This window comes from Nicotiana tabacum, chromosome 3, assembly GCF_000715075.1.
Source record: "Nicotiana tabacum cultivar K326 chromosome 3, ASM71507v2, whole genome shotgun sequence".
Lineage (NCBI taxonomy): Eukaryota > Viridiplantae > Streptophyta > Magnoliopsida > Solanales > Solanaceae > Nicotiana > Nicotiana tabacum.
The window spans coordinates 7,286,332-7,312,588 of NC_134082.1; the positions used below are offsets into that span (position 1 = coordinate 7,286,332).

General features: G+C 37.1%; 2 protein-coding genes across 2 annotated transcripts; one reads left to right on the plus strand and one right to left on the minus strand.

Annotated features, from left to right (window-relative positions):
• Nucleotides 1–1,153: 1,153 nt before the first annotated feature.
• Nucleotides 1,154–5,684, plus strand: LOC107817941 (BTB/POZ domain-containing protein At5g48800-like). Its single transcript, XM_016643838.2, has 4 exons — nt 1,154–1,338; nt 2,057–2,123; nt 2,605–3,747; nt 4,774–5,684. The coding sequence occupies exons 1-4, from the start codon at nt 1,274–1,276 to the stop codon at nt 5,293–5,295; spliced, it is 1,797 nt and encodes a 598-aa protein (XP_016499324.2). The 5' UTR covers nt 1,154–1,273; the 3' UTR covers nt 5,296–5,684.
• A 2,302-nt stretch (nt 5,685–7,986) lies between these two features.
• On the minus strand, nt 7,987–11,581 carry LOC107817940 (cytochrome b5-like). Its single transcript, XM_016643837.2, has 3 exons — nt 11,216–11,581; nt 8,827–8,893; nt 7,987–8,547 (listed from the first exon to the last, which is right to left on the minus strand). The coding sequence occupies exons 1-3, from the start codon at nt 11,300–11,302 to the stop codon at nt 8,291–8,293; spliced, it is 411 nt and encodes a 136-aa protein (XP_016499323.2). The 5' UTR covers nt 11,303–11,581; the 3' UTR covers nt 7,987–8,290.
• Nucleotides 11,582–26,257: the final 14,676 nt, after the last annotated feature.

Sequence of the window (26,257 nt, forward strand, 5' to 3'; positions counted from 1 at the left end):
GCAGTATTTATATTGGGGCTCGATTAAATTCGGATTCGTGCCAGGAAGTCCGATATTGGAGCTTAAAGCACTCCCTAACAAAGACGACTCCATACCTAGGGACTCGAACCCGAAACATCTAGTTAAGGATGAAGGAGTGCTTACCACTCCACCACAACCTTTATTGGTTAAGGTTCTTTAATATACCATACGAGACGCGAATTAGCACCCGTCGTGACTTCAATGCGAATATCGAACTTAACATGAGGAAAATAAAGGATAATCATAAATCATAATTATGGAAATGATAAAAAGTAGCCACCTCTTTTTTCGTTTTTCTTGATTGTGTTTCCTTCTTTTCCTAACTTTTCTTATCTTTTTTATAACATCGTCACAGTGAAAAGGTGATTGAATTCGAAAAGCCAAATTTTGCGATTTTTATCTCTATTATTAGTATATATAAATTAAATCCATTGTACAAATATTGTAAAAGCATTTAGTGTGAGAGTAGCCCCACTTATAAGATAAAAAGAAGTTTTATATTAGATAACTACATTTATTATTCATAATAAGAGATTAGTAACTTAAAAAATAAGTGAGATTAGTAATAACATGAAAAACAAGTGAGTACATTGTTATGAAAACAAGAAAATCAACCAATATATATAAGTTAAATTCTATTTGTAATTGCTAGTATTACACATTATTCTCACCGTCTCAATTTATGTGATGATATTTCATTTTTAGCCTATTATAAAATAATGATGTATTTCTATATTCAAAAATATTTGACTTTAAACTTCTCATCTTACTTTTAATGAGATGATTTATAACCACATAAATATCTTTAACTTGTTTCATACCACAAGTCTCAAGAAATTCTTTTTCCTTATTAAATTGGAATAAATACAAAAATAGCTATCAGATTCACTATTCACTTTTTCTAATTTATAACTATACACGTATTATATATCTGCTGGTTATTTTAAATTTAAGCAATATTTATTTAAGTTAATTCTTCTATTAGATAAATATGGTTACCGTCAAATACCATCACATAAATTGAGACGGGTACAAAAAAAACGTGACCACAAGAGAGGCCCCATTGCTTTGAACATGAAAACAAAAAAGTTTGACAAAAAAAATGGCCAAAGAAGTACTCAACAAACAGCAAAATCTCTCCTATTGTGTCTCTGTCCCCTTATTTTCTTGTCTTCTTTAACAAACCTTTCACATTCTTCTTTATTTAGAGATTTTCAATCTTTTCCCTTGGCTTTTCTTCACCATATTGGCCATGGACAAACACCACCATCAACTACCACTAACCAAGTCTACTTCGAGGCAGCGTTATAACGAATGGTTTGTATTTTGCAGTACGTAGTTATATACATCGACAGTGTAAAAAGATTAATTTTGTAGCATCAATGTGATTTAATATGCTATAGTTGATTAAAAAAATGTGTACTTGGTTATACGTGTCATAACTCGTTCTCTCAACTCAGAATCCACAGCTTCTAAATTCTTGATCTCGTATATGCAATGCCAAAATGTTTGAAAGTTTTAAAGCATTTTTTTTGGCTTGTTTGTGAACCTACGTACCTTCCCAAGTTAGAGGTAAGGTCTGCGTACACATTATTCTTCCCAGAATTCACTTGTGGGACAATACTGGGTATGTTGTTGCTGGTGGTGATGAACCTGCATATTGTGTCATACTTTTACGTGCAGTTCAAAATCACTTGGGGCTTTAGTTACATGCATCTTAGTAAAACTTTTGATGAATTTTTGTACACACATATAGTCCGAGTGCTCTTTCCTTGAGCCGATGGTCTACCGGAAACAACCTTCTACCTTCACAAGGTACAAGGTAGGGGTAAGGTCTGTGTATATACTACCCTCTCCAGAGTCCACTTGTGGGATTACATTGGATATGTTGTCGTTGTTGTTGTACTACACATAGTCCGAGCCTAAGACAGTGAGTGCACGTGCTCCTACTACCTCTATGTTAAATCTTCCCCTAGAAGAGAAAGATCAAAATTTTAGTCTTTCTGCTTATTATTGGCTAATTTATATGTTATAGGGTATTTCGAGATGTTCCTAGTGATATAACAATAGAAGTGGATGGTGGCATATTTTCACTCCACAAGGTAAATGCTCTTCATTCTCTATTATTGATGCTCGAACTCTTCAAAAATATTGCCACACCCGTATTCAGGGGCGGAACTAGAGTGGCGAAATGGGGTTCAACCGAATCAACTTCGCCAAAAAATTATAGAGTATATATAAGGTTAAATTTATTTTTATGCATAAATAGTAAATGTTCAATCCCCTTGGCATGTTCGTAAGTTTACCTTTTAATATTTCGAATCCCCTTGGTAAAAGTCCTAGCTCTGCTACTGCCCGTGTCGGACCATTCAAAATGAACTACTTTTGGAGGATCCGACACTCAGGTCAGCATTTTTGAAGAGTTCGAACAACATAGAATTCTTAGCACTATTCCTCTATATGACTTCTTATCTCACATATTATATTGAAATGTTTGAAATTTTTTAAATTTCATGCCTATGAGTAAGTTTAGAGACTATAATGTAATAGAAAATTCCCTAACATAGAATAATTATGATGTAGTTTCCCCTTGTTTCGAGAAGCGGACGAATCCGGAGGCTAGTAGCAGAGCACAGGGATTCAGATATATCAAGAATTGAGCTTGTTAGTCTACCAGGTGGAACAGAATCATTTGAGCTAGCAGCCAAATTCTGTTATGGTGTCAACTTTGAGATCACAGCAGCAAATGTTGCTCAGCTTTGTTGCGTATCCGATTATCTCGAGATGTCGGAGGACTACTCGAAAAATAATCTTGGTTCAAGAGCTGAAGAATATCTTGACAGCATTGTTTGCAAGAATCTTGAAATGTGTGTTGAAGTCTTGAGACAATGTGAAAACTTACTTCCACTTGCTGATGAGCTGAAAATTGTTAGCCGGTGTATCGATGCTGTAGCCTCGAAAGCTTGTGTCGAGCAAATCGCCTCAAGTTTCTCACGATTAGAGTATAGTAGCTCTGGAGGAAGACTACATATGATTAAACAAGCCAATTGTGAATTGGACTGGTGGATTGAGGATATTTCAATGCTTCGTATCGACTTGTACCAACGCGTCATAACCGCGATGAAGTTTCGTGGGGTTAGGCCTGAGAGTATTGCTGCATCACTAGTGAACTATGCACAAAAAGAGTTGATACAAAAATCCCTTTCTGGTTCAAATATCCAAGAAAAACTCGTGGTTGAGACGATCGTGAGCCTGATGCCTGTTGAAAAATTCGTCGTGCCCTTGAGCTTTCTTTTTGGATTGTTGCGAAGTGCAGTGATGTTAGATTGCACGGTTGCTAGTAGGCTTGATCTCGAGAGGCGGATAGGATCTCAATTGGATACGGCTACCCTGGACGATATTCTGATTCCTTCCTTTCGACATGCTGGTGATACATTGTTTGATGTTGACACAGTGCATAGAATCTTGGTTAACTTTTCACAGCAAGAGGGAGATAGTGATGATGATATGGAAGATGTATCGGTTTTTGAATCCGATAGCCCTACTACGACGCCATCACAAAATGCATTGTTCAAAGTATCAAAGCTGGTTGACAATTACCTAGCTGAAATTGCACCAGATGCAAATCTAAAGCTGAGCAAGTTCATTGCTGTTGCAGAAACATTACCAGCACATGCGCGTACTGTCCACGATGGACTTTATCGAGCAATCGACGTTTACCTCAAGGTATGTATTGACAATTTAATTGAAATATGTTCAAAAATGTTTTGCTGGTTTGGATGAGAGTTACTTCAAAATTTCACAACAGGAGAAATATCATATGGTGCTTATTTTTGATAAAACTATATAGATTGCTAATGACTTAATTGAATATGGTAGTTCTAGAATAAGTCCATCAAGAGTATTAAGGTTCTTTACCTTGAGATAATCATAATTATTCCCATTACAGAGTAATATGTCCTCCTTTGATTAGTGAAAATGGTTAAATTACCCTTCTATTATACGAAATATCTTAACTTTACACTCTGTTATATTTTGGAGTCATTCATATTCTTGTGGTTGGGTCATGGTTTATATCGATGTGACCTATGTGATCTATAGGTCATGGGTACGACCGTGGGATCAACCACTTATGTTTGTATTAGGGTGGGTTCCCTACATTACACCCCCTTTGGGTTGTGGCCCTTCCCCAAATCCCCCGTGAACGTGGGATGTTTTGTGCACCAGACTGCCCTTTTGTTCATTTCTTGTGGTTAGCAAATTATCTTGTATTCGCCGATGACCCTAACTGAGCACCAACCAAAAGTACGATTAAAGGTAATCTTAACCATAGTAAAAACTGGAGAGGTAAATTTGGACCTTTTTCCTTAAGTGTTTTGACACGCGGAATCCATCCAATCCGCAATGGAGCTTCGTTAAAGTGAAGGACGAATACAAGATATTTGCTAACAGCAAGGGTATGTATAACGTCAAAGTGTAACAGAGGGTAAATTGAGATATTATGTATGGTATAGGAGTAAACTATGTTGTGTGGACTCTCCAAAATGCTGTCGCAGCATTATCAGATCCTCCAAAAATGCACTATTTTTGGAGTATCAGACACGCACCCGATGATATTTTCGGAGAGTCCGAGCAACATAGGGGGGTAAATTTGGACCTTTTCACCTTTTGTTAAGCTGATAGAGCTTCTCATCTCAATTCCTATTTTTTCATATAACTAACCATAACATTGTTCATGAATGCATATTCCAGGCTCATCAAACCTTAGCAGATCCAGACAAGAGAAGACTATGCAAATTGATAGATTTCCAAAAGCTCTCACAGGAAGCTGGTGCACACGCTGCACAAAACGAGCGCCTTCCTCTCCAATCCATCGTTCAAGTTCTTTATTTCGAGCAATTGAGGCTACGAAACGCCTTGTTTTGTTCATACCCTGATGATGACATTAAGCCAATGCACCAATCCTGGAGGATCAATAGTGGTGCTCTTAGTGCTGCAATGTCTCCCAAGGACAATTATGCTTCGTTGAGACGAGAAAATAGAGAGCTAAAACTTGAACTAGCGCGGATGAGGATGAGATTAAACGACTTGGAAAAAGACCATGTTTGTATGAAGAGGAATATGCAAAAATCTAGCTCGCGACGATTCATGAAATCATTCTCCAAAAGGATAGGCAAAAAGTTCAATATTTTCGGACATAATTTTTCCAGGGATTGTAGTTCTCCCTCAAGCCAGTCAGAAAGAACTGAATCTAAAATAACTGAAAGAACTTGACAATCGATGAAGGGGAGCCTTGGCGTAACTGATAAAGTTGTTGCTATGCGACCATGAGGTCACGGATTCGAGCCGTGGAAACAGCCTCTTGCAGAAATGCAGGGTAAGACTGCGTACAATAGACCGTTGTGGTCCGGCCCTTCTCCGGACCCCGCGCATAGCGGGAGCTTAGTGCACTGGGCTGTCCTTTTTTGAACGTGACAATCGATCTTCCAGGTACATCAAATTACTCGGGTAATTTTGGCTGATTCTGTTGTTGAGTGTAACTGCAAGTTTTTCAGTTGTAATCTTTTTGTTCCATTCTACAACACCTTATTTTCTCCCCAAATGTTTGTATATGAGCTGCAGTGAGATATGCTTTTCATTGACATGATATATAGAGTTTTTATGACTTTGAGTTGGTAAAGGATGTGATCTTATTATATGTATATATTTTTCAAATTTCTTTTGAATAATCCAAGGAGAAAATAGTGGACACTCATGAAATCATAGGACTCGCCTAGATCCACCTCTAGACCGATGGGGTGCGCTAAAAGTCACATCTCGCAAATGTGGACTCTTATTAAGAATTCGCCATAAGCTCAATCTTTAAGTTGATTGTTTGGCATAATATATAGAGTTTTGATGACTATGAGTTGCTAAAAGTTGAAACTCAATCTTCAATGTGAGCTTATTAGATGCATATGTTGTAATTTTTTTTTATTTTTTTAACTAATATGTTGATAAAGTTCGAGCAGAAAGCAACAGGTTTGGTTGAGGGCGGGATAAGGGTCACATGTTGCAAATTTGGATTCTTATTATGAAATTCACAGTATGTTCTTCTTATTACGGTATTTTTGAACAAGTTTCTGGATAACAAGCCTAAAGGTTTTCTTCTTGATGAGAAAGATATTGATGAGAGCAGTCATGTTAGGTGTTTGTCCAGATTTTCTTACCATAATTGGTTTTTCTATTTCATGAAGGAAAGGACAACATATTTACCATAATTGGGTTTTCCTTCTTGTAGAAAGACATTACAAATCTCCCATATTTGGCTAGTCATTTTTCTTGTAGGAAAAGGTTTGGACTTCTATAAATTGAAGATCCTTCCTTCTCATTCAGTAACATCCACAATGTAGCCATAGGGGGCTTGAGAGTCGTGTTTAGGGGGGAGAACTTTACGGGACAAGCGTTAGTGAGTCACTTGTGTTTTTCTCTTCGTGAGGTTGTTCTCTCGATATTTTGTAATCTCTTTTTATATAGTAGATTGCTCATCTCCGTTGTGGACGTAGGTCAGTTGACCGAACCACATTAAATGTTTGTGTTTCTTTTGGTAGATTTCTCTTTTATTGTCTGATTTATTATCGTTCAAGTTTGTTTTGCTAGCTTCCGCATGACACCTGATTTTTACGGTCCTAACAAGCCCGTCGTGCGAGCCTCTCACTGGGGCCCACTATGCCAAAAGCGAGAGAAACCTCATCCCTCCGTTTCCTTTGTTCGCCCCCATGTCACCATAAGATCCAAGTTGATGATAGTGACGATATTGATGAATAGTGAAAATCTTGATGGTAGTGACAATGTACTATCTTCACCCAAAATAATCAGGGGAACTAAGAATTGGAGGAGCTTAACTATGAACTCTTATGTTATGTCCTGGTTGTAATATGTCTTCTGCTGACTTTTCACGTTCAAAAGATGGTAGATTTTTCGATTAGGAACGACGTAGAACACGTTGCCTGGATACAAAACTGCATCAGGCTTAACAACAATCCAGGGGAACTCGACGATATCAGGGCGGAAAATGCAGTATAATGTGTCTTCTGCTGGCTTCTTTAGGATTTCTGCAGCAATGATAGGCTCTCTATGTATATCTACACATGACTACCAGAATATACTAACTTCAGTATGAGTTCAACTTAACTTAGTACTTTCACTTAACTTAGTACTTTCGACGGTATACAGAAATGTGTTGGTGTGTGGTGTGCTAAAAGCCACTAAAATTTCAATAGATAGTAAATTTTGGACCCATAATTTTGGAGGGACATTAAATTCAATGCTATGAACCTTCCAACTTTGAACCCCTCGAGTTTAAATCGTGAATCCACCTTATTAGAATGAATATAATATGTTTACACACTTATGCAGTGACAAAACTAGGATTTTCAGTGGGAGCAAATTAATTATGGACAATCTAATCACTTCATGAGTTGATGTTAGCTCAAAGGCACAAACAAACAACAAAAAATAATCAAATGGACTTATCTCACTCGTTGCTTTCGACTTAAACTGTACATACATATTTAAAATACTTCTTAAAATAATATATTTATATTGAGTTCAGACCAAATACAAATAGTGAGTCCAGTAGTACTTCGCACTCACTGACTTAAAATTCTAAATCCGCTTGTAGTCTGTCAATTGAGGCAGAAGATTGCATATTGGTGATCCTCCATTCAACTTTTCCGGCTGCTTGGTAATTTCTAGAAAATAATGTGAAAAAAGACATGCATGCTGTGACAGAACTAGGGTTTTCACTAAATGTCAAAATATAAAGAAGTATACGAAGAAGTCGAGGAGATTCAACATATAGTATATATACATAAAAAAGATAAACTTTACTCATCTACACAGTGTAATTTCTTGGGCAAGGGTGGCTCCGCCACTGCGTGCATATCCAATATCTTCAAACATAATGAGTAATGAACACTAGAGTTGAAGTGAAATTTGAGTTAGAAGAATGTAATATATCATCCCAAGTTCATATCAAGAGAGTAGAACAAATCATAATAAGCACAGCAAATGTCAATAATCCAAGTTCACAAGACTGAACTGCATAAATCAAATATCTATTACAACAAGAACAATGTAACAATGAAGTCACAGAAATAGAAAAATAAAAACCAAATTTTTTTTCTTCTTTAGCTTATCTTTGGTGGAGGTTTTTCTTTGGGGGTGGGGTAAGGGTCACATTTTGCAAATTCGGACACTTATTATGAATTCATCGCGTACTCAATCTTCAAGCTGATTGTTGTTTGGTGTAGAAGCGGATGCCAACAGCTACACCCAAAATAATCAGGGGAACTAAGAACTGGAGGAGCTTAATTACAAACTCGGATGTTTTGTCCTGGTTGTAATGAGGCTGATTAGGAGGAGTGTACTTGGTTTTTGTAAGGATGGTTGCTGAATCAATATCGCCTACGTAATACTCATCCAACATTGCTCGAGCACTGGTGCTGTGACCGACATCCTCAAAATCATCAGTCGCATCCTTTCCTGCATAAAGTACCATAAAGAATCCGTGAATCAGTCTCTTCTAAAGAATTGTGTGTGTTATGTGTGTGCGCGTGTGTTGTATTGTCCGAGCCATTGAAACATATATGATCGTGTGTGTGTGCCACTGGATTGCACAATTTAGAGTCAGCTATGTTCTACTTAACTTTACAATTCGAACAATATTTAAACATATATGATCGTGTGTACGACTTGAGGAACAACTTGAATGTTACAAAGTGTGGTTTTGGGCTAGGAAAAAGTTGGTCCAAAGTATATTACCAGTAGCAGCCAATAAAACCTCATCGCCACCTGGGTGGTCGTCCAAGAATTTTGTCACATCGTACACCTATAACAAAAAGATCAATAGCAATCAACTAAACCTTAATCCCGAACTACCTAAGTATTCAAATAAAAGATATCACATCCCAAATTTGACAACACGATCCCAAAGAAAAAACATAAATTGATGGCAGGGTAACAATAGGTAAAAGTCTAGCCGGCTATTCTTTTCTTTTATTTTTTTATAAGTGTCTACCGGGCTACTAAGGCATCTCCAAAACTGGAGCATCTAACCTTAAAAAACAAAAGGAAATGCACATTACAAGCATTGGTTTTAGCATATTGTGAATTAACCATTGTGCTAAAGAATGGCTCATTATTTCCATGAATAATTGCTTTTAACCATTTGATATTCACATTGTATAAATTGTAGCTCTTGGCAATTTTTGCATATTAATAAATTCCTCTATACTCTCAGCCACATAAACATTTAAGAGCTAAACCATAACAATGAACCGATAAATTTTCATTTATAATAAAACCAAGTCATAGGTTCAACATTTACCACATCAAATTTCTTTTGCTAACTGATAGTGCTATTAGATATCTGAAGATGCAAGTTTGTACTGAAAAAAGTTGAGATTAGTTGAATTTATGAGGTATCGCAGTCCATGGTTTTTACTTTTCCTCAAATTCAATATTTTTTTTACTTTTCCTCAAACAGTGTCGTGTTGACATGGGTGCGGCGGCTAAAAATGAATGGGGAGAAAGAAAAAGTATAAACAGCAATGGAACAGAAGCAGCCAAAAGTTGAATCTTTACAGATCTAGGTACCAAAGCATAAAAAGTTATCTAAAAGCAGGTACAGAAAGCTAATTACAGAGGTCACAAAGATTATACTTAGCCACAAATTATGAGATAAAGATTGAATCTTTAACAGATATTAGTAAAGACAAACTAGAAACATCAACCCCAGTTAATAACATATGAAAAAGGTTGCAGAAAGCTAATAATGAGCCAAAGACTGAACCTTCAACAGATTTTAGCAAAGAAAAGCACAAGAAATATCAACCAAGTTAATTACTTAAAAAAGGGGTGGAGGCATTAAGGTAATTAGAGAGACACAAAGACAAAACATTGCCACAAATGAAGAGCCAAAGATTGAATCTTTGACAAATATTGTTAACAAAAAACACAGGAAATATGAACTCTAGTTAATTACATAAAAAAAAGGGTGGAGGCAGAAAGGTGATTAAAGAGATCACCAAGGTTATATCGTGTTACTAATTGCTAGCCAAAGCTTAAATCTTTAACAGATACTGGTAATGAAAAACACTAGAAACATCAACTCTAGTTAATTACATGAAACGGGGTGGAGGCAGAAAAGTAATTACAGAGCCAAAGATTGAATCTTTAACATATCTCTGTAAAAACAAACACAACAAACATCAAATCCAGTTAATTACATCAAAAGGGGTGGAGGCATAATTTAATACAGAGATAACAAAGACTATACATTGCAACCTAAAGAGCCAAAGATTAAATCTTTAACAGAAAAAACACAAGAAACATCAACTCCAGTTAATTACATTTTTAAGAAAAGAAAACAGGATAGGACTGTTCTTTTCTTCTTTGTCATTTATTTTCCCCCTAATCTATTTTGCTACACTTGCTCAAAAGAAATCAGTGACGGATCTAGAGTAGACACAATGAGCTCGAGAGAAACCACTACATCTAACTCAAACTAAGATATAAGATCAAAATTCATTAACTCTAAATTCTGAATTGGCGGCGAAAAAGAATCTTATTTTTTGCCTCCGCGTAGTGAGGAAAGAATATGAAGAAATAGCCATGAAAAGCTAAGAATTTTTCATCTTCTTAGAATCAAAGCTAAAGCTAAAGACGGGGACGACATCAAATCGAAGAATCCGCGCAACTTAGGTGGGGACAGAAAGTTATTACAGAGATCACAAGACTAACATCTTGCCACTAATAAAGAGCCAAAGATTGAATCTTCAACAGATATTAACACAAAACACATCACTCTAGTTAATTACATCAAAAGGGGTGGAGGTATAAAGGTAAATACAGAGATAACAAAGACAATACATTGCAACCTAAAGAGCCAAAGATTGAATCTTTAACAGATATTGTTAAGAAAAAACACAAGAAACATCAACTCCAGTTAATTACATCAAAAGGGGTGGAGGCATAAAGGTAAATATAGAGATCACAAAGACTTGTACGTTGCATCATAAAGAGCCAAAGATTAAATCTTTAACATATCTTTGTAGCAAAAAAAAAACACAACAAACATCAAATCCAGTTAATTAGAACAAAAGGGGTTGAGGCAGAAATATATTTTAAGAGATCACAAAGATTAAAGTACCTTGCCACTAATAACAAGCCAACAATCTTTGTTATTGTTGTGAGGGGCAACTTCAGCCAAAGTATAAACCTTAGTTTCACCACCCATTTATGGACACAGCAAAAAAATACCCCTCAATTGGAGTGGAGAAATGAAAGATGTAATGAATCTTGAATTGGGTCTCAAGACTACTAACAAAAGAATTGAAGAGTGAAGAGAAGAAAGGGATGGAGTCTGGGTTTTTTTTTTAAAATTATTTATGAGTTTGGTGAACCTATAGGAACAATCAAAGAAAGAGGGCAGTGGGTAGTTCAAGTGGATTGTAGGGGGTTGGTGAGAGAGAAGATGGGGACATCAAATGTCAAAGTCAAATCAAAGAAGAGGGCATGGAGGGACAGGTAGGTAGATCCAAATCTTGATTCTTGTTGCAACTTTTTATTCTGTTAACATGTTGGAGTTTTGTGCTTGTGAATTTTTGTAGGCCAAATACTAGAGGTAGGATGTGCCGGACATAAAATTTGAGGTAAGATTTTTTCAAAAAAAAATCACTTTTTCCCGAATGAGCGTTTGTTCTTAAAATTTTCAATTTTCACTTGAAGATGTATTTTAGAAATTTTTGAAAATTTAAAAAACTGCAAAAGTTGTTTTCCAAAATTTTCACTCAATTTACTCACAAAACTTCAAAAATAACCAAACTGAAATTTATGTCCAAACACAACTCTAAATTTCAAATACCATTTTAACTTGGAAAAAAATTTCACCATTTTTTCGAATTTTACAATTCTTATGTACAAATGCCTACTTAAACAACAATTTTAAAATGCTAATAATTAGGTTCCAAATTTAATAGTTTGTACATATTTAATGACTCTTTGATCAAAAAAATATTTGGTTCAGCTAAACTCGTATAAGAGCTTCTAGCTCCGTCTTTGCAAATACATAGACACCTTCAAAGTTATCGTACTTTCTTTTTTCCTAGGTTATGTGACGATATTGTGTTTAAAAAAATAGTTTCAATTTGAAAACAATTTAACTTAAAAAAATATTTTAGAAATTTTTATAATCACGTAAATGTTATAAAATAATTAAGAACACAACTTTCAAAAATCTTGTAACTACATAAATGTTATGTTTCATATGATCTAACTAATTCTATATACAAATATCCAGTTTTATTCTATTACATATAAAGGCGTAAGGGTGAAGGCCTATTTAGCGCCTTGGAAAAGGTAACCGGTTAGGTTGATTTTGGAAAGGCTACTAAGGACCGAGTGAAGAATGAAAAATGTCGCTAAAGCCCACAAGATAAAGTTTGCATATGCGATCATGAATCAAACTAGATCAAAATTTTCACTTGCCGACGAACAAAGTCGGAACGTCAATGATGATAGGCTATAATTATGTATTTAGTCGCTTATTACACTCTAATTTACTGCACTTTAATTGAGTTTGAGCTTTAATCGCTAGTGTTTTGCACTACTTGTATGTTTTATGCCTTGTAGGAGTGATTTTGAGCTATGTGGATATTATGGAATGAATTCAAGTGATTTAAAGCTTTGAAGTCTAAGTAAAAGCCCAAGGAATTAAGTCGGGATCATGTTCGGGGATCAACGGATGATAGTTCACAACGAACGAAGAATCGAGTATAGGCATATTGTGCACTGTCTAGAAAAATGCACCTAACCTTTTGCTCAAAATTCCATTTGATCTTCACAATATATGGTTGAAAACCTAATTCAAAGGACTACAAATTTCATGTTTTACGTTTTTCCAAATTCCAAACAAAACAAGGTGAAAAATGCACGACAAGTGCACGGTCGTGCACTGACCGCGGATGTGAGGCAGAAACTGGCCAAAATCCGTAGCCGCGGACGTCCTGCCTTGGAAAAGTGTCTTTTTCACGTAGAAGAAGGTATAATTATTTGAGCCCGACTCTACTTGGTATATATACATGGAAAAAGAGTATTTTGAGCACTTTTAACATATTTTTGACATAATTTAGACCTAAGGAGGCAAGAATACATTAGGAGCAAGACGGAGAATTCTTCCACGAGTTTTTCACTTCCTTCTCCCTATTTTCATTATTGGTTATGAATTCTACTATTGTATTTTTGCATACTATTATGAATAGCTAATTTGTTATCTAGGGTTTTGATGGAACCTTTTGGAGGATGAATTCTTATTATGTTTTTATATAATTGAGCCGTTGAATTTCTCTACTTGTTCAACTACGTATTTGTTACTGTTGATTGAATGACCATCAATTAACTGTGCCTATTAAGTGTGTACTGCCCGAGAGAGAGTACATATTTAAATGGTTGTTGAACAACATCACTCCTAATGTATGTGGGAGATCAATACCGAGAGTTTAAAGGCGGGATTAGAGATAACGAAGCCTTGACATGGTCATAGTGAGCGGTTAGATGAAGCCAACTAGCGTAGTTCGAGAGAATATGTCTAGTAAATTATTGTAGTTGCTCGAGAGAGAATTATGGAACCTAAAGTGTTCGCGATCAGTAGATAATACATAGGCGAAATTGTAGGGAACATAGTATCTTTAGTTGTTAATTTACTGCTTTAGTTTCTTAGTTAATTAGTTATATATAAGAATCTTAATCTTTATAACTTAGAAATTTATTCGAGCTTGTCTTCTGAGCGATATTGAACAATTATAGCTAAGTCTTAGTTCTCTGTGGAATTCGACTTTGGACTTTTAGACCGGATTATATTTGCAGTGACCACTTATCCTTTTTAGGACTAGAGTTGCGCGTGATCAGTCAACACAAACGAATGGTGGTCAGGCCCAGTTCACATATTTATGACCAAAATCTTTAAAATATTTTTTGCTTACTTAAACTCATGGTATTCAAACTTTGCTAATAAATTGGAGTAGAGGAAATAAAGTGTTTTTATTTAGACATTTCAACTTAGACATAGAAATCTTGACTATAAAACAGTAGTCAAGAGTGCAATCAAGCCAATAGACAATCAAAACAGTAGGCATGTTACTTTCTCCAAATGCCGTTTAGGCTTATGAAATCTCAATTTTCTTGTGCGTGCAACAAGTTTAAGTATGGAGTAGTAATTTCACTCTATTAATTTAAATGATTGGTGTTAAATCTTTGATTATAATTTGTTAGTTAACAAGGTAGCATGCATTTTCTTCAATTATTTTTGATTTTCTTTTTTCTAACAAGTTGAGTTGTGTTATATATTATGTACATGAAAGTCTGCCAAAACTCTTTCAAAACACAGGCATTGTCTTTGGTGGCGGACCCAGGATTTTGTGCAAGCGGATTCAATCTTAAAAGTATATAACTTTAGTCGTAAAATAGTAGTTGTCAAGTGGGTTCAAATAAAATATTTATACAAAATTTACACAACTTTGACCGTAATTTATATATATATGCAGTATTATTTTTTGATGAAACGGGTTAAGTTAAACCTGCTTGCCATCACGTGCGTTCGCCACTGATTGTCCTTGAGTTTTCAACAAAGGCCTATCATATGTGTTCTGAATTTTATCTAGCAATTTTCCTTCGCAAACAAGTCTCAATTGGCAACTTTTTTTTCTTCTTAATAGGTGTTCAGTACCCACAGTCAAGCCCGATTAATTCAGATTCTCGCGGAATAAGCCAGTAGGCTCCTCAAACTAGTTGGCAACTCAAACTTGTAAGAGTTTACGGACTTACACATATATTTTGTATTAAGAATAATTGTATGTTGTTGCTATCGTTAAAAGATTGACCCATATTAAAAGTGATCTGATAAGGTTTAAAGCTAAATGGGTCTATAAGACACCTCCTAAAGTATGGGGTCTTATGTGTATCTCTGAATGTCACTTCTAAATTAATGATGAGCTAAATTAGAATTACATAAACATGTGCAATTATAAATGGATTATGGTCCTCAATTTTTCGGAAAAGTTGAGTCACCCACGTCTTGATTTGGAAGATCGATAACCGCAAGACTGAAGAACCTCTGTAGTGCTCATGAATTCAGGTCCGCTTCCGCATCTAGTATTTATTCTTGATGATTTGACACAATAGTTCTCCGGTAAAAGATGACGGTGTTCATCCTTAAAGTATTTTTTGGTTCTAAGAATAGGAGTCTTTATCATGTTAAATTATTGAGTATTAATTTTGGTTTACTTCCAATGTGTCATGTGTTTTCATAAAGTATTTGTTCTATATGAATTTTACATCGTGTGTAAGGAACATAATATGGCATAGCCAATGTCAAAACAGTTTTTTATTTCAATTGAGGGATTCAAGAAATAGTTATTGCCCAAAAGCAAGTTGAAAAGGCTATAGTCCAAAGAGATTAATAGTTTGACTTCATTATTAAGAAAAAGAAAAAGAAACAAAAGAAAAGTTTAGTTCATTAAGTAACTGTTTTATTTTGTTTGGTGAATTGAATATGTTAGATTAATCTAGGGGTGTGCATTCGATTTATCGATTCGATTTTGACTTATCGTTATCGTTTCAATAAAGTTTCGATTTTTTCGATTTCAATTTATCGATTTTTGGGGCTTATTGATTCGGTTATCGATTACACCAATAAGAAAATTTGCGGGATTCTACGGAAAGTATATTGCTATAAACACGCCTAACTAATATGGACAAAAATAAGCTAAAATAAGACGATCACCGTTTATAACATAAAAATTGTGTCAACAAGCACATGCAACGAAACTAAAGTAAGGGATCAAATGTATGTCACCAACACTCCAACGGTATAAAAAAATAAAAATACATCATCACGGCTAATTCTATTTTCCATTAATTTGAACTTCATTCCCTTGAGCTTTAAATATGATCATTTCTTAAATGTGGTAGATGAAATAATAGGGTTAGAGACTTAGGGTAAAGGAAAGGGTATTATAGAATAAGGGTAAAAAAAAAATTGTATATCTTATCGATTTATCGATAAACCGTTAACCGAAGAGGACAAAATCGAAATCGAAATCGAAATCGATCACTCAATAAGGAAAATTTCTATATCGATAAACCGATAACAGATAATCGATTCGATTTATCGATAAACCGATTCGAATGCACACTCCTAGATTCATCCGTTTAAGTACCGGCAGCTGTTTGGATTTGTCGTTTATTCAGTTTTGGGCCTACCATAATTTATTTGACTTGAAAATTTGTATGTTTCTTTTCGAGAATCTAAATTTGACTATTGATATGGTTGTTTGTATTTTGAGATATAAATTTGAAGATTGATGTCGCCAAACTTTTCTTGTGAAGACTTATTTATTTTGAAATATAAAATGTTGTGTATGTGTAACCTATGTGAATATTGATCTAGGCAGCCATCTTCTAGAAAGAGTATTTTGTGGGTCAGGGGCTAAAAATGACCGTTTCTAACTGTTGCCAACGGCTAATTTTGAAAAGAATGTTATTGGCCAGCAACTCTTTTTCAACAAAAAAAAAATCATGCGAGCTGGGGGGACGGGATGGGAAAGGATGATAACAGCCAGCCCATCCGGACAAAATGGGCAGCCCGTCCTATCTCATGTCCCGTTTAACAGTTAGTGGGCCAGGTTGAGACCGGGATGGGCGGGCCGATCCGTCCCGTTGGACAGCCCTAGTGGTGGTTATGGCTAAGAATAATGGTTGTGAGTGCTGATGGTAGTATATAATGGTAGGAGATGACATAGTTGCTAATGGTGGACAGTGACAACAGTGATGGAAATGGCTAGCTTTGAAAATGTATGGAATAGAGTGGCCAAATGTCATCTTTGCATAAATTCTTGGATATATAGCATTTTAATGATATTAAGAGTTTGCGATAAATCTTAAATTCAAACTCATTAAGTAATTGTAAAATTAAAAGAAAAAAAGAATTTAATGGTTAAGATTCAATTAAAAAAACTTAAATGATTGAGATTTGAATAATTAAGATACAAACCTTCATTAAATGTAAATAAATAAGGCGTTAGTACATAAGCTTGGTTTCTCAACGATATATGAATAATTTCTTACACAAATAAAAGAAAGAAAAATTAAATAAATGTTTCAATTAATGTACCGTCCATAGCATACGCGTTGTAAGTAGACAATCAATTACGACATTAATACATCATTATCCTTCAAATATTGTAATCAAAACAAGAAACAACTAATCATATCAATTAATTAGGAGAGATGAAAGACCTTTAGAAAATATCTTGTTAAACCATTGGCCTTATTTACCTAATCTTCGATATATTTTGAAAAAAGGAAGTTGTTACCTATTTTTCAGAGCGGTTGGCTGAGATTTGTATCTGTGAGACTATTTGTCTGCACGGTATACCGATGTGCATCATTTTTTATCGGAGTACACAGTTCACGTCGCACTTTTGGAGGGTCACCCAACGTGAGTTAGACACACAGGTTGAGTTGGGTACAACATTCCACCCCAGGCGGACCATCAGTCCAAGCGCACCATACAGATATTGGAGGATATACTTTCCCCCTGCGTTATGGATTTCAGAAGTTCTTGCCTCTTGCGGAGTTTACCTACAACAACAGCTACCAATCGAGTATTCAGATGGATCCCTATGAGGCATTATATGGGAGGTGGTGTCATTCGTCAGTTGGTTGATTTGAGCCGGGAGAGGCTCGGTTGTTGGGTATCGATTTGGTTCAGGATGCCTTGGAAAAGGTCAAGATGATTCATGATCGACTTCGCATAGCTCAGTCTAGGCAGAAACATTATGACGATCGTAGAGTTCGTGATGTTGCATTCATGGTTGGAGAGAGGGTTTTGCTTCGAGTTTCACCTATGAAGGGTGTGATGAGGTTCGCAAAGAAGGGCAAGTTGAGCATTAGGTATATCGGGCCTTTTGAGATTCTTAAGAGAGTGGGTGAGGTGGCCTACAAGCTTGCATTGTCACCTAGTTTATCAGCAGTTTATCTAGTGTTCCATGTGTCCATGCCCGGAAGTATCACGCTGATCCGTCCCATGTATTAGATTTCAGCTCAGTCTAATTGGACAAGGAGTTCACTTATGAGGAGGAGTCTATGGCCATTTTAGCCTAGCAGGTCCGGAAGTTGAGGTCTAAGAGTTATCCTTCAGTTAGAGTACAATGGAGAGGTTAGCCGATTGAGGCAGCCACGTGGGAGTTCGAGTCCGATATGCGGAGTAGATACCCACTCAGTTTCACCAGCTCCGTTTGAGGACGAACGTTGTTTTAGAGATGGATAATGTGATGCTCTAATAGGTCATTTTGAGTTTTAACCTTTATTTCGGTGTTTCAAAACCTCGATTAGCTCTGTTTAGTGATTTTTGATTTGCGTGCACAGTCCGTGTCTTTTTTCAAAAAAAAATTATATGAAAAGTTGAAGAAACCGTGCATTTTTGTCATAAAAATTATTTGAGTTGACTACGACCAATATTTTATGTAAATAAACTCGGATTAGTATTTTCACGGATCTGGTGGGTTCATATCGTAATTTGGGACTTGGGCGTATGCCCAGAATTGAATTTGAAAGTCCCTAACTTGATTTAACGTGATTTGTTGAAAACTAATGATTTGAAGGTTTAAAAAATTCTTAAGTTTGATCGTAGGGTGACTTTATAGTTATCGAGTTCATATTTCAGTTCCGGGACTTGGTACAGATTCATTTTACTATTTATAACTTGTTTGCAAAACTTGGTGCAAAACAGAGTTGATTTGACGTGATTCGAATGTCCGATTATAAATTTGAAAGTTCTTAAGTTTTATTGAAAATTTCATACATTTTGATGTCTGATTCGTATTTCTAGGTGTTATTTTGGTGTTTTGATCGCACAATAAGTTCGTATGATGTTACTACACTTGTTTGTATGTCTATTTTTAAGCCCGAGGGGCTCAGGATGAGTTTTGGATAGGTTACGGGTCATTTTTACTCTAAGAGGATATGCTAGTATGCTGATATCTGGTGTCTGGTGTTTTATTCTTCGCGATCGCGAAGGGTAACTGGCGATGGGGTGGTGTTTTCTCTTACCCGAATGCGAGGAAGCGATCGCGAACGCAAAGCATGAGGGTTTACCCTTCGCAAACGCGAAGATTATGGGGTCTAAGAAGGGAGTTGGTCAGTAACTTTATGCGAACGCGGGCTTTGGCTCGCGAACAAGAAGGCAAGGGGGCTAAGCCTTTGCGAACGTGAAGGGTTGATCGCGATCGCGATGGCCATTTGGCCAGTGCTCTTCGTGAATGCATCAGGTGCTTTCCGAACGTGAAGAACATGCCCGTAACGACCTGATCGGTCGTTTTGAGCAGTTGCACTTCACTTGGTTGTTTGAGGGCATGAGTAGCTCTGTATGATGTATTGTGACTTATGTGATTCGTCGATTTTGGTTTTCAGGTTATTCAGAATTGATTTGAAAGAATGATTCTCAGCTAGAAGCTATAATTTGAAAGGTTTGACCAAGTTTGACTTTTAGTATTTGACCTCGAATTGGATTTCTAATGGTTCTGTTAGCTCCGTTTGGTGATTTTGGACTTAGTAGTGCGTCTGGATTGTGATTTGGAGGTCCGCAGTAGAATTTGACTTAAAATGGCGAAAGTTGAAATTTTGGAAAGTTTGACCGGGAGTGGACTTTTTGATATCCGGGTCGAATTCTGATTCTGGAAGTTGGAGCATGTACGTAATGTCAAATGTAACTTGTGTGCAAAATTTGAGGTCAATCGGACGTAATTTGATAGGTTTCGGCATCGGTTGTGGAAGTTTGAAGTTTCAAGTTCATTGATTTTTGAATTGAGATGTGATTCGTCGTTTCGATGTTGTTATGTGTGTTTTGAAGCCTCGAATAGGTCTGTGTTAGGTTATGGGACTTGTTGGTATGTTTGATTGAGGTTCCGGGGGCCTCGGGTTGATTCTGGATGGTTATCGGATCGAAAGATGGAGTTGAGTGATTACTGAAGGTGAACTCTGCTGGTGTAATTGCACCTATGGAGCTTGATCGCAGGTGTGAGCAAGGGCGCACAAAAGCGAAGTTTGGGCTGGTGAACTGTAGTCGCAAGTGCGAAGATTCTCCTACACCTGCGTGGTCGCAGAAGCGGTGTTAGGCGCAGAAGCAGATGTTTTTGCAGGTGTGAAGGGCTATTCTGCGCTTGTGGTTGCGCAGATGTGGAGAAAGGACCGCAGAAGCGGAGTCTCATCTTTAGTGTTTTATCGCAGAAGAGGAATTTTGGTCACTTCTGCGATATCACAGATGCGGTTAAGTGTCCGCAGGAGTGGAAGTGCTGGGCAGAATGATAATACAAGGGTTCGCGATTTTGGTTTCATTTTAACATTTCCAAGCTCGGATTGAGGCGATTTTTGGAGCAATTTTCACCATATGAATTGGGATAAGTGTTCTCTATTCGGTTTTGGTTATATTTCTTGAATCTATCTTCGATTTTAGCTTTTGGTTGAGGAATTCAAAGAGAAAATTGGGGGGTTTGGCCTAAACTTTCATAATATGAATTTTTGAGTTTTGAACATCAAATTGGAGTCAGAATTGAGTGAAACTAGTATGGTTGGTGTGATGATCCAAAAGGTCATCACTTGTTTTAGAAACAAATTCTGCCTTCTGAGGCTTCAAAAACCTCTTTCTTTCTCACCTCGATTTGCTTGCGCAGTCCGGACATGTAGCCGGAAAGTCAATATGTGAAAATCTGTGAAAAATGATGAATTTCGGCTTTAAAATGAATTTAAGTTGACTTCGGTCAATATTTTGGATAAACGGACCCGGACCCGTGATTGGGCGGTCCGAGAGGGTTTGTGGAGAAATATGGGACTTGGGCGTATGCCCAGAATTGAATTCCGAGGTCCCAAGCCCGAGAAATGAATTTTTGAAAGAAATTGTTTTGTTGAATTAATTATGAAATAAAGAAAAGATTTTATGTTTGAAACCATTGGTCAGGCCCGTATTTTGATTCCGGAGCCCGGTATAGGTCTTATATATGATTTGAGTCAAACCTGCGAAATTTGGTAAGAAACGGACTTGAAATGATATGAATCAGACCTTATTTGAGAAAATTGGAAAATTTAATGTTCTTAAGAAATTTCATGATTTTGATGCTAAATTCACAGTTGTTGATGTTATTTTAGTGATTTGAATGCACGAGCAAGTTCGTATGATATTTTTAGGGTGGTGTGCAGGTTTGGTTTGGATCCCCGAGGGCTCGGGTGAGTTTTGGATAGGCCACGGGTGGATTTTTGGACTTGTGAAATTGTAGGTTTCAGCTGTTCTTGTGAAGCCTGGCTCGCAAATGCGAGGGCTGAGTCGCAAATGCGAAACAGCCCAGGCCAGCCCTTCCTCGCAAATGCGAGATTTTTCTTCGCAAATGCGATAGTTCCCCATTTGGGCCTGTCTTCGCAAATGCGACAGGATGTTCGCAAATCCGACTTCGCAAATGCGAGCTTAGCAGAGTCTGGGTTCGCAATTGCGAACCCTGGTCGCAATTGCGATACCTGCAACCTGTAAATTCATAACTTAGACGCATTTCAACCATTTTCACACTCTTTCAAAACCAAAATGCCTCTAGGGCGAATTTTCAAATACAACTTCTTCTCCAAATCGATTGTAAGTGATTTCTAACTAGTTTTCTTCAATCCTTAACATCTATTCACATGATTTCAACTCAAAATCAATGATTTTCATGGGGGAAATCGGGTGTTTTGGGTAGAACCTAGTTTTTTCAAAAATTGGGGATTTGAACCTCGATTTGAGGTTCGATTTAAAAACAAATTATATATTTGGGTTCGTGGGGGAATGGGTAATCGGGTTTTGGTTAGAACCTCGAGTTTTGACCATGTGAGCCCGGGGCGATTTTTGACTTTTTGGGTAAAACTTTAGAAAACTCATTTTCATGCATTAGAATTGATTTATTTAGCATTTATTGATGTAATTAAATAACTTGTGGCTAGATACGAGCGAATTGGTGGTGGAATCAAGAGGTAAAGCAATAGTAGAGACTTGAATTATGTTTGTGGCATCGAGGTAAGTGTTTGGTCAAACCTTAGTTTGAGGGATTAGGAGTCGAGTCCTATTTGCTATGTGGTATTTGTTGAGTACGACGTATAGGCATGGTGACGAGTATCTATACATTGGTGTCAAGCATGCCCGTGAGTTTTATATTGTGATTATTATGACTTCGTTGTATTATTCATGCTTCGGTGATGATTTCTATTGTTGGGCAATGTTTGTGGAAGTAATTGTGACATTTGAACTTTGAGGAGCGTTGGCTCAAGTTGTATAATGAAATGTGAAAGTATAAGTGGTAATCGAACCTTTTAGAGCATTGGCTCAAGTTGTGAAGTAAGTTGAGAAGTAAAACTGAAAAGGAGAAGAGAACCATTATATTATCTCCCTTGCCGGGAATTTGTTGCTTTTAATGTTATCTCCCTAGAGGGGATGTTGATGCTTCTTATGATGTTGTTCCCTTGCCGGGACTTGATCGTTGAACTATTATTCCCTTGCCGGGATTCTTATTATAATTTCATTTATTCTCTTGACCTATTGTTTGTGATTGTTGTTTGGGTAAGGAAGAGTGTTAAAGCACGATGGGTGATGTCGTGTATTATTTTGGTGAGAGAGTGTTAAAGCACGGAGGGTGATGTCGTATATGATTTGTGAGAAAAGAGTGTAAAGCACAAAGGGTGATGTCGTACCGCACGATGTACCATTCCGATTGATTATATGGTAAGGACGAGAGTAAAAGCACGAAGGGTGATGCCGTGCATATTTTCATTACTTGATTGCTTTGGTGAGGACGAGAGTAAAAGCACGAAGAGTGATGCCGTACACTTATTGATTTCTGATTCTTTGTTGATGTCTGAGATATGTTGTTTCTTTCAATTACCTATTGTCTTTCTATTCTAAATTGATAGCTCCCCCGCAGCATGTTACCCTTCACATACTTGGCTGTATATTACTGTTCTTCTTTTCTGCTGTATATAGTTAAATTGCACAGGTTTATTTGGCAGTCTGGTCCTAGCCTCGTCACTACTTCGTCGAGGTTAGTCTAGGCATTTACCAGCACATGGGGTCGGTTGTGCTGATACTACACTCTACACTGTGTGCAGATCCCGGAGCAGCAGCTTTTAGATCGTAGATTGGGTGGATGCCTTCAGTCCACGTGGAGATCCAAGGTAGTCCTGCAGGTGTCCGCAGACCCTAGCGTCTTCCTCTATCCCTTTACTCCTGTTTCATTTACTTAGTTCAGAAACAGTGTATCTTTTATCTTTTAGACTTTGTATGTAGTATTCTTAGATCGTATGTGAAACTGTGACACCAGTTCTAGGTGGTCGAGGTTCAAACAGTTGTATTAGATACATATTTCAGATAGTTTACCGCATTTCTTCTGCTTATTGTAATTTTCGATGTCTACATGTTATTGCTTTTATAATTGTTAAAGAATATAAATTGGTAAAAAGGTAATTTATTAAAACAGTTGGCTTGCCTAACTCACATTAGTAGGCTCCATCATGACTCCTGAGGGTGAGAAATCCGGGTCGTGACAGTTGAACTCGTAATTGAATGGGTTCTCGGATTTTGTGAGTTTTGTCGGGTTTCGAGGTGCGAGCCCGAGTGTGACTTTTAGCCGGATTGGGGGGATTTGATTTAGGATTCGATCTTTATCATTTGAAATTGTTTCCTTGTGCTTTATTTGATGTATTTGAGTTGCTTTTGGCTAGTTTTGAGCCGTTCTGAGGTCGCTACACGCGTGATGGCATTTTTGGAGCATCACTTGGCTTGCCTGGTATTGGAATTCGGCTTATTCGAGGTAAGTAACTCTCCTAAAATTAGTGCTAAGGGTATGAAACCCCAGATTATGTGCTATGTGATTGATGATGAGGTGACACACATGCTAGGTGACGGGCGTGTGGGCATGCACCTGGTGAATTGTGACTCCGTTGCTTTAATGGTACTGTTTAGTGGCCCTATTTTGTGGATATATGTGTTTTCACCATCTGATTAAGTAACTGAGTTGTCAATCATATTATATATCTATTTAGGCTTTATGTTGATATTGTTGGGGCCCATAGTGGCCGTTTCTTACTGTTATCTCACTGATTTCATTGATATTTCGTACGCAGTCATATTCATGCATTCATATCATATCTCAGTCTCAGTTATTATTAATTGATACATCATATCATTATTTTCGGTCTAATTTCATGACATTGCGAGCCCGTGAGTGAGACTGGAGAGATTTATGACTGAGTGAGGCTGAGAGCTTGATTATGAGTGACAGCTATGGGATCGGGCTACACGCCGCAGCATGTTATATTGATTTATGCCTGGTGGCTTATGATAGCGCTTGGGCTGTAGGAACCCCTCCAGAGTCTGTACACACCCCCAGTGAGCGCGGTTGATTATATTGAGGGATGGATCTTCCCTGGACATGGATCTTATCCGAAGCATTTATATACCTGGAGATGGATCTTCTCTATGGGGCCGGATTAGCCTTCCTTGGTACTGAGTGACTGATGGTCAGTGATGTATATATTCTGGGATGGATCTTCCCTGGGCCAAATGGTCCATATACAGTACCGAGTGGTTGAGCATAATGAGTGAAAAGTGTGAGATAGTAAGATTGAGTACTCTGAGAGTATGAGTACATGATTCGTCTCTGAGATACATGGCATTGGCATGCACACATGACATTCACGCATAAAGATGCATTTTTCCTCATGTTGTACGGTATCACGTCATTCATGACTTTTTACACACATCGATATGTGAGCATAGAGAGGTATTTCTCACTTGCTATCTGGAAGAAAAATGAAACATCTTATTTATTGTGAAAATGATTTTTTGGAAAAATTACAGTTTCCAAACTATCTCATTTTTTCGACGATTTCGGTACAGGATTTGGGTTTTCACTATTATTCCTGAAAAAACGGAACTATTTTCGGAAAATTGTGAAAAAGTTGAGCATTTTATATCTGATTTGGTTCCTTATTTATATGCTCTACATTGTTATGAATTGTTGATGGATATTGGTGTTGGACCCGACCATGTTACAGCTCGTCTCTACTTTCAACCTAAGGTTAGGTTTGTTACTTACCAGTACATGGGGTCGGTTGTACTGATACTACACTTCTGTACATTGCGTGCAGATGTTGGCTGCTGAAGTTGCTGTGTTCGATGGGGGCTGAATTTGAAGATGTACCTATGTTCTTGTTGTAGCTACCTCTTGTTTATGTACTTTTCAAACAGAAGATGTATTTACTTCATATCAGCTTTGTACACCCTATTCGTAGAAGCTCATATTTGTACTACCACTCCTTGGGAAATGTATAAGATTCAGATAATTTTTTTGATTAATTGTCCTATTAAATATTATTGAAATTGGATAGTTATTGGTTGGCTTACCTAGCCGATTGGGTTAGGTTCCATCACGACTAGCAGATTTGGGGTAGTGACAGATTGGTATCAGAGCCCTAGGTTCATAGGTTCTACATCATGAGCAAGTGTCTAGTAGAGTCTTGCGGATTGGTATGATGATGTCCATACCTATCTTCGAGAGGCTACAGGGCATTTAAGATATGCTTCCCATATTTCTTTCATTATCGTGTGACATTGATTCAGCTTGAAGCGTAATTCTTTGAATTCCTTCCATGCATTTGTATGCGCACATGAGCGCTCGGTATTAGTTGTGCATTGATGGCTTATGATTCCAGGGATGAGGTGCGAGATGTGATTTTGGTATACTGATGATGGGCCAGTCTGGAGGACTTGAGGCCGGGTTTTGACTGTAGCTTGAGCATAGAGATGTTGATTATGTGAGCATGTGTTTTTGGATTTATATGTCTGATATTGTCCCTATTAGTAGAATTTGTGGCTGGATCACTACGTGATGAGTATGATATGAATGCGAGATGTGTTCATATGGTTTGAATGTGACAAGAAAGGTTTGCTTGAGGTGTAGAAAGGACTATCGGGTGCTTGATTTCTGTCTTGATATGACACATAGTCTCGAGTTATGAGTATATTGGAAGATCTTTCATGATGTTCAATTGTGGGACGAATTAGATTCTCATATCCTGTTGATAAGTTTAGAATCAGGAAAATTAAGTGATTGCGTAGTAGTTG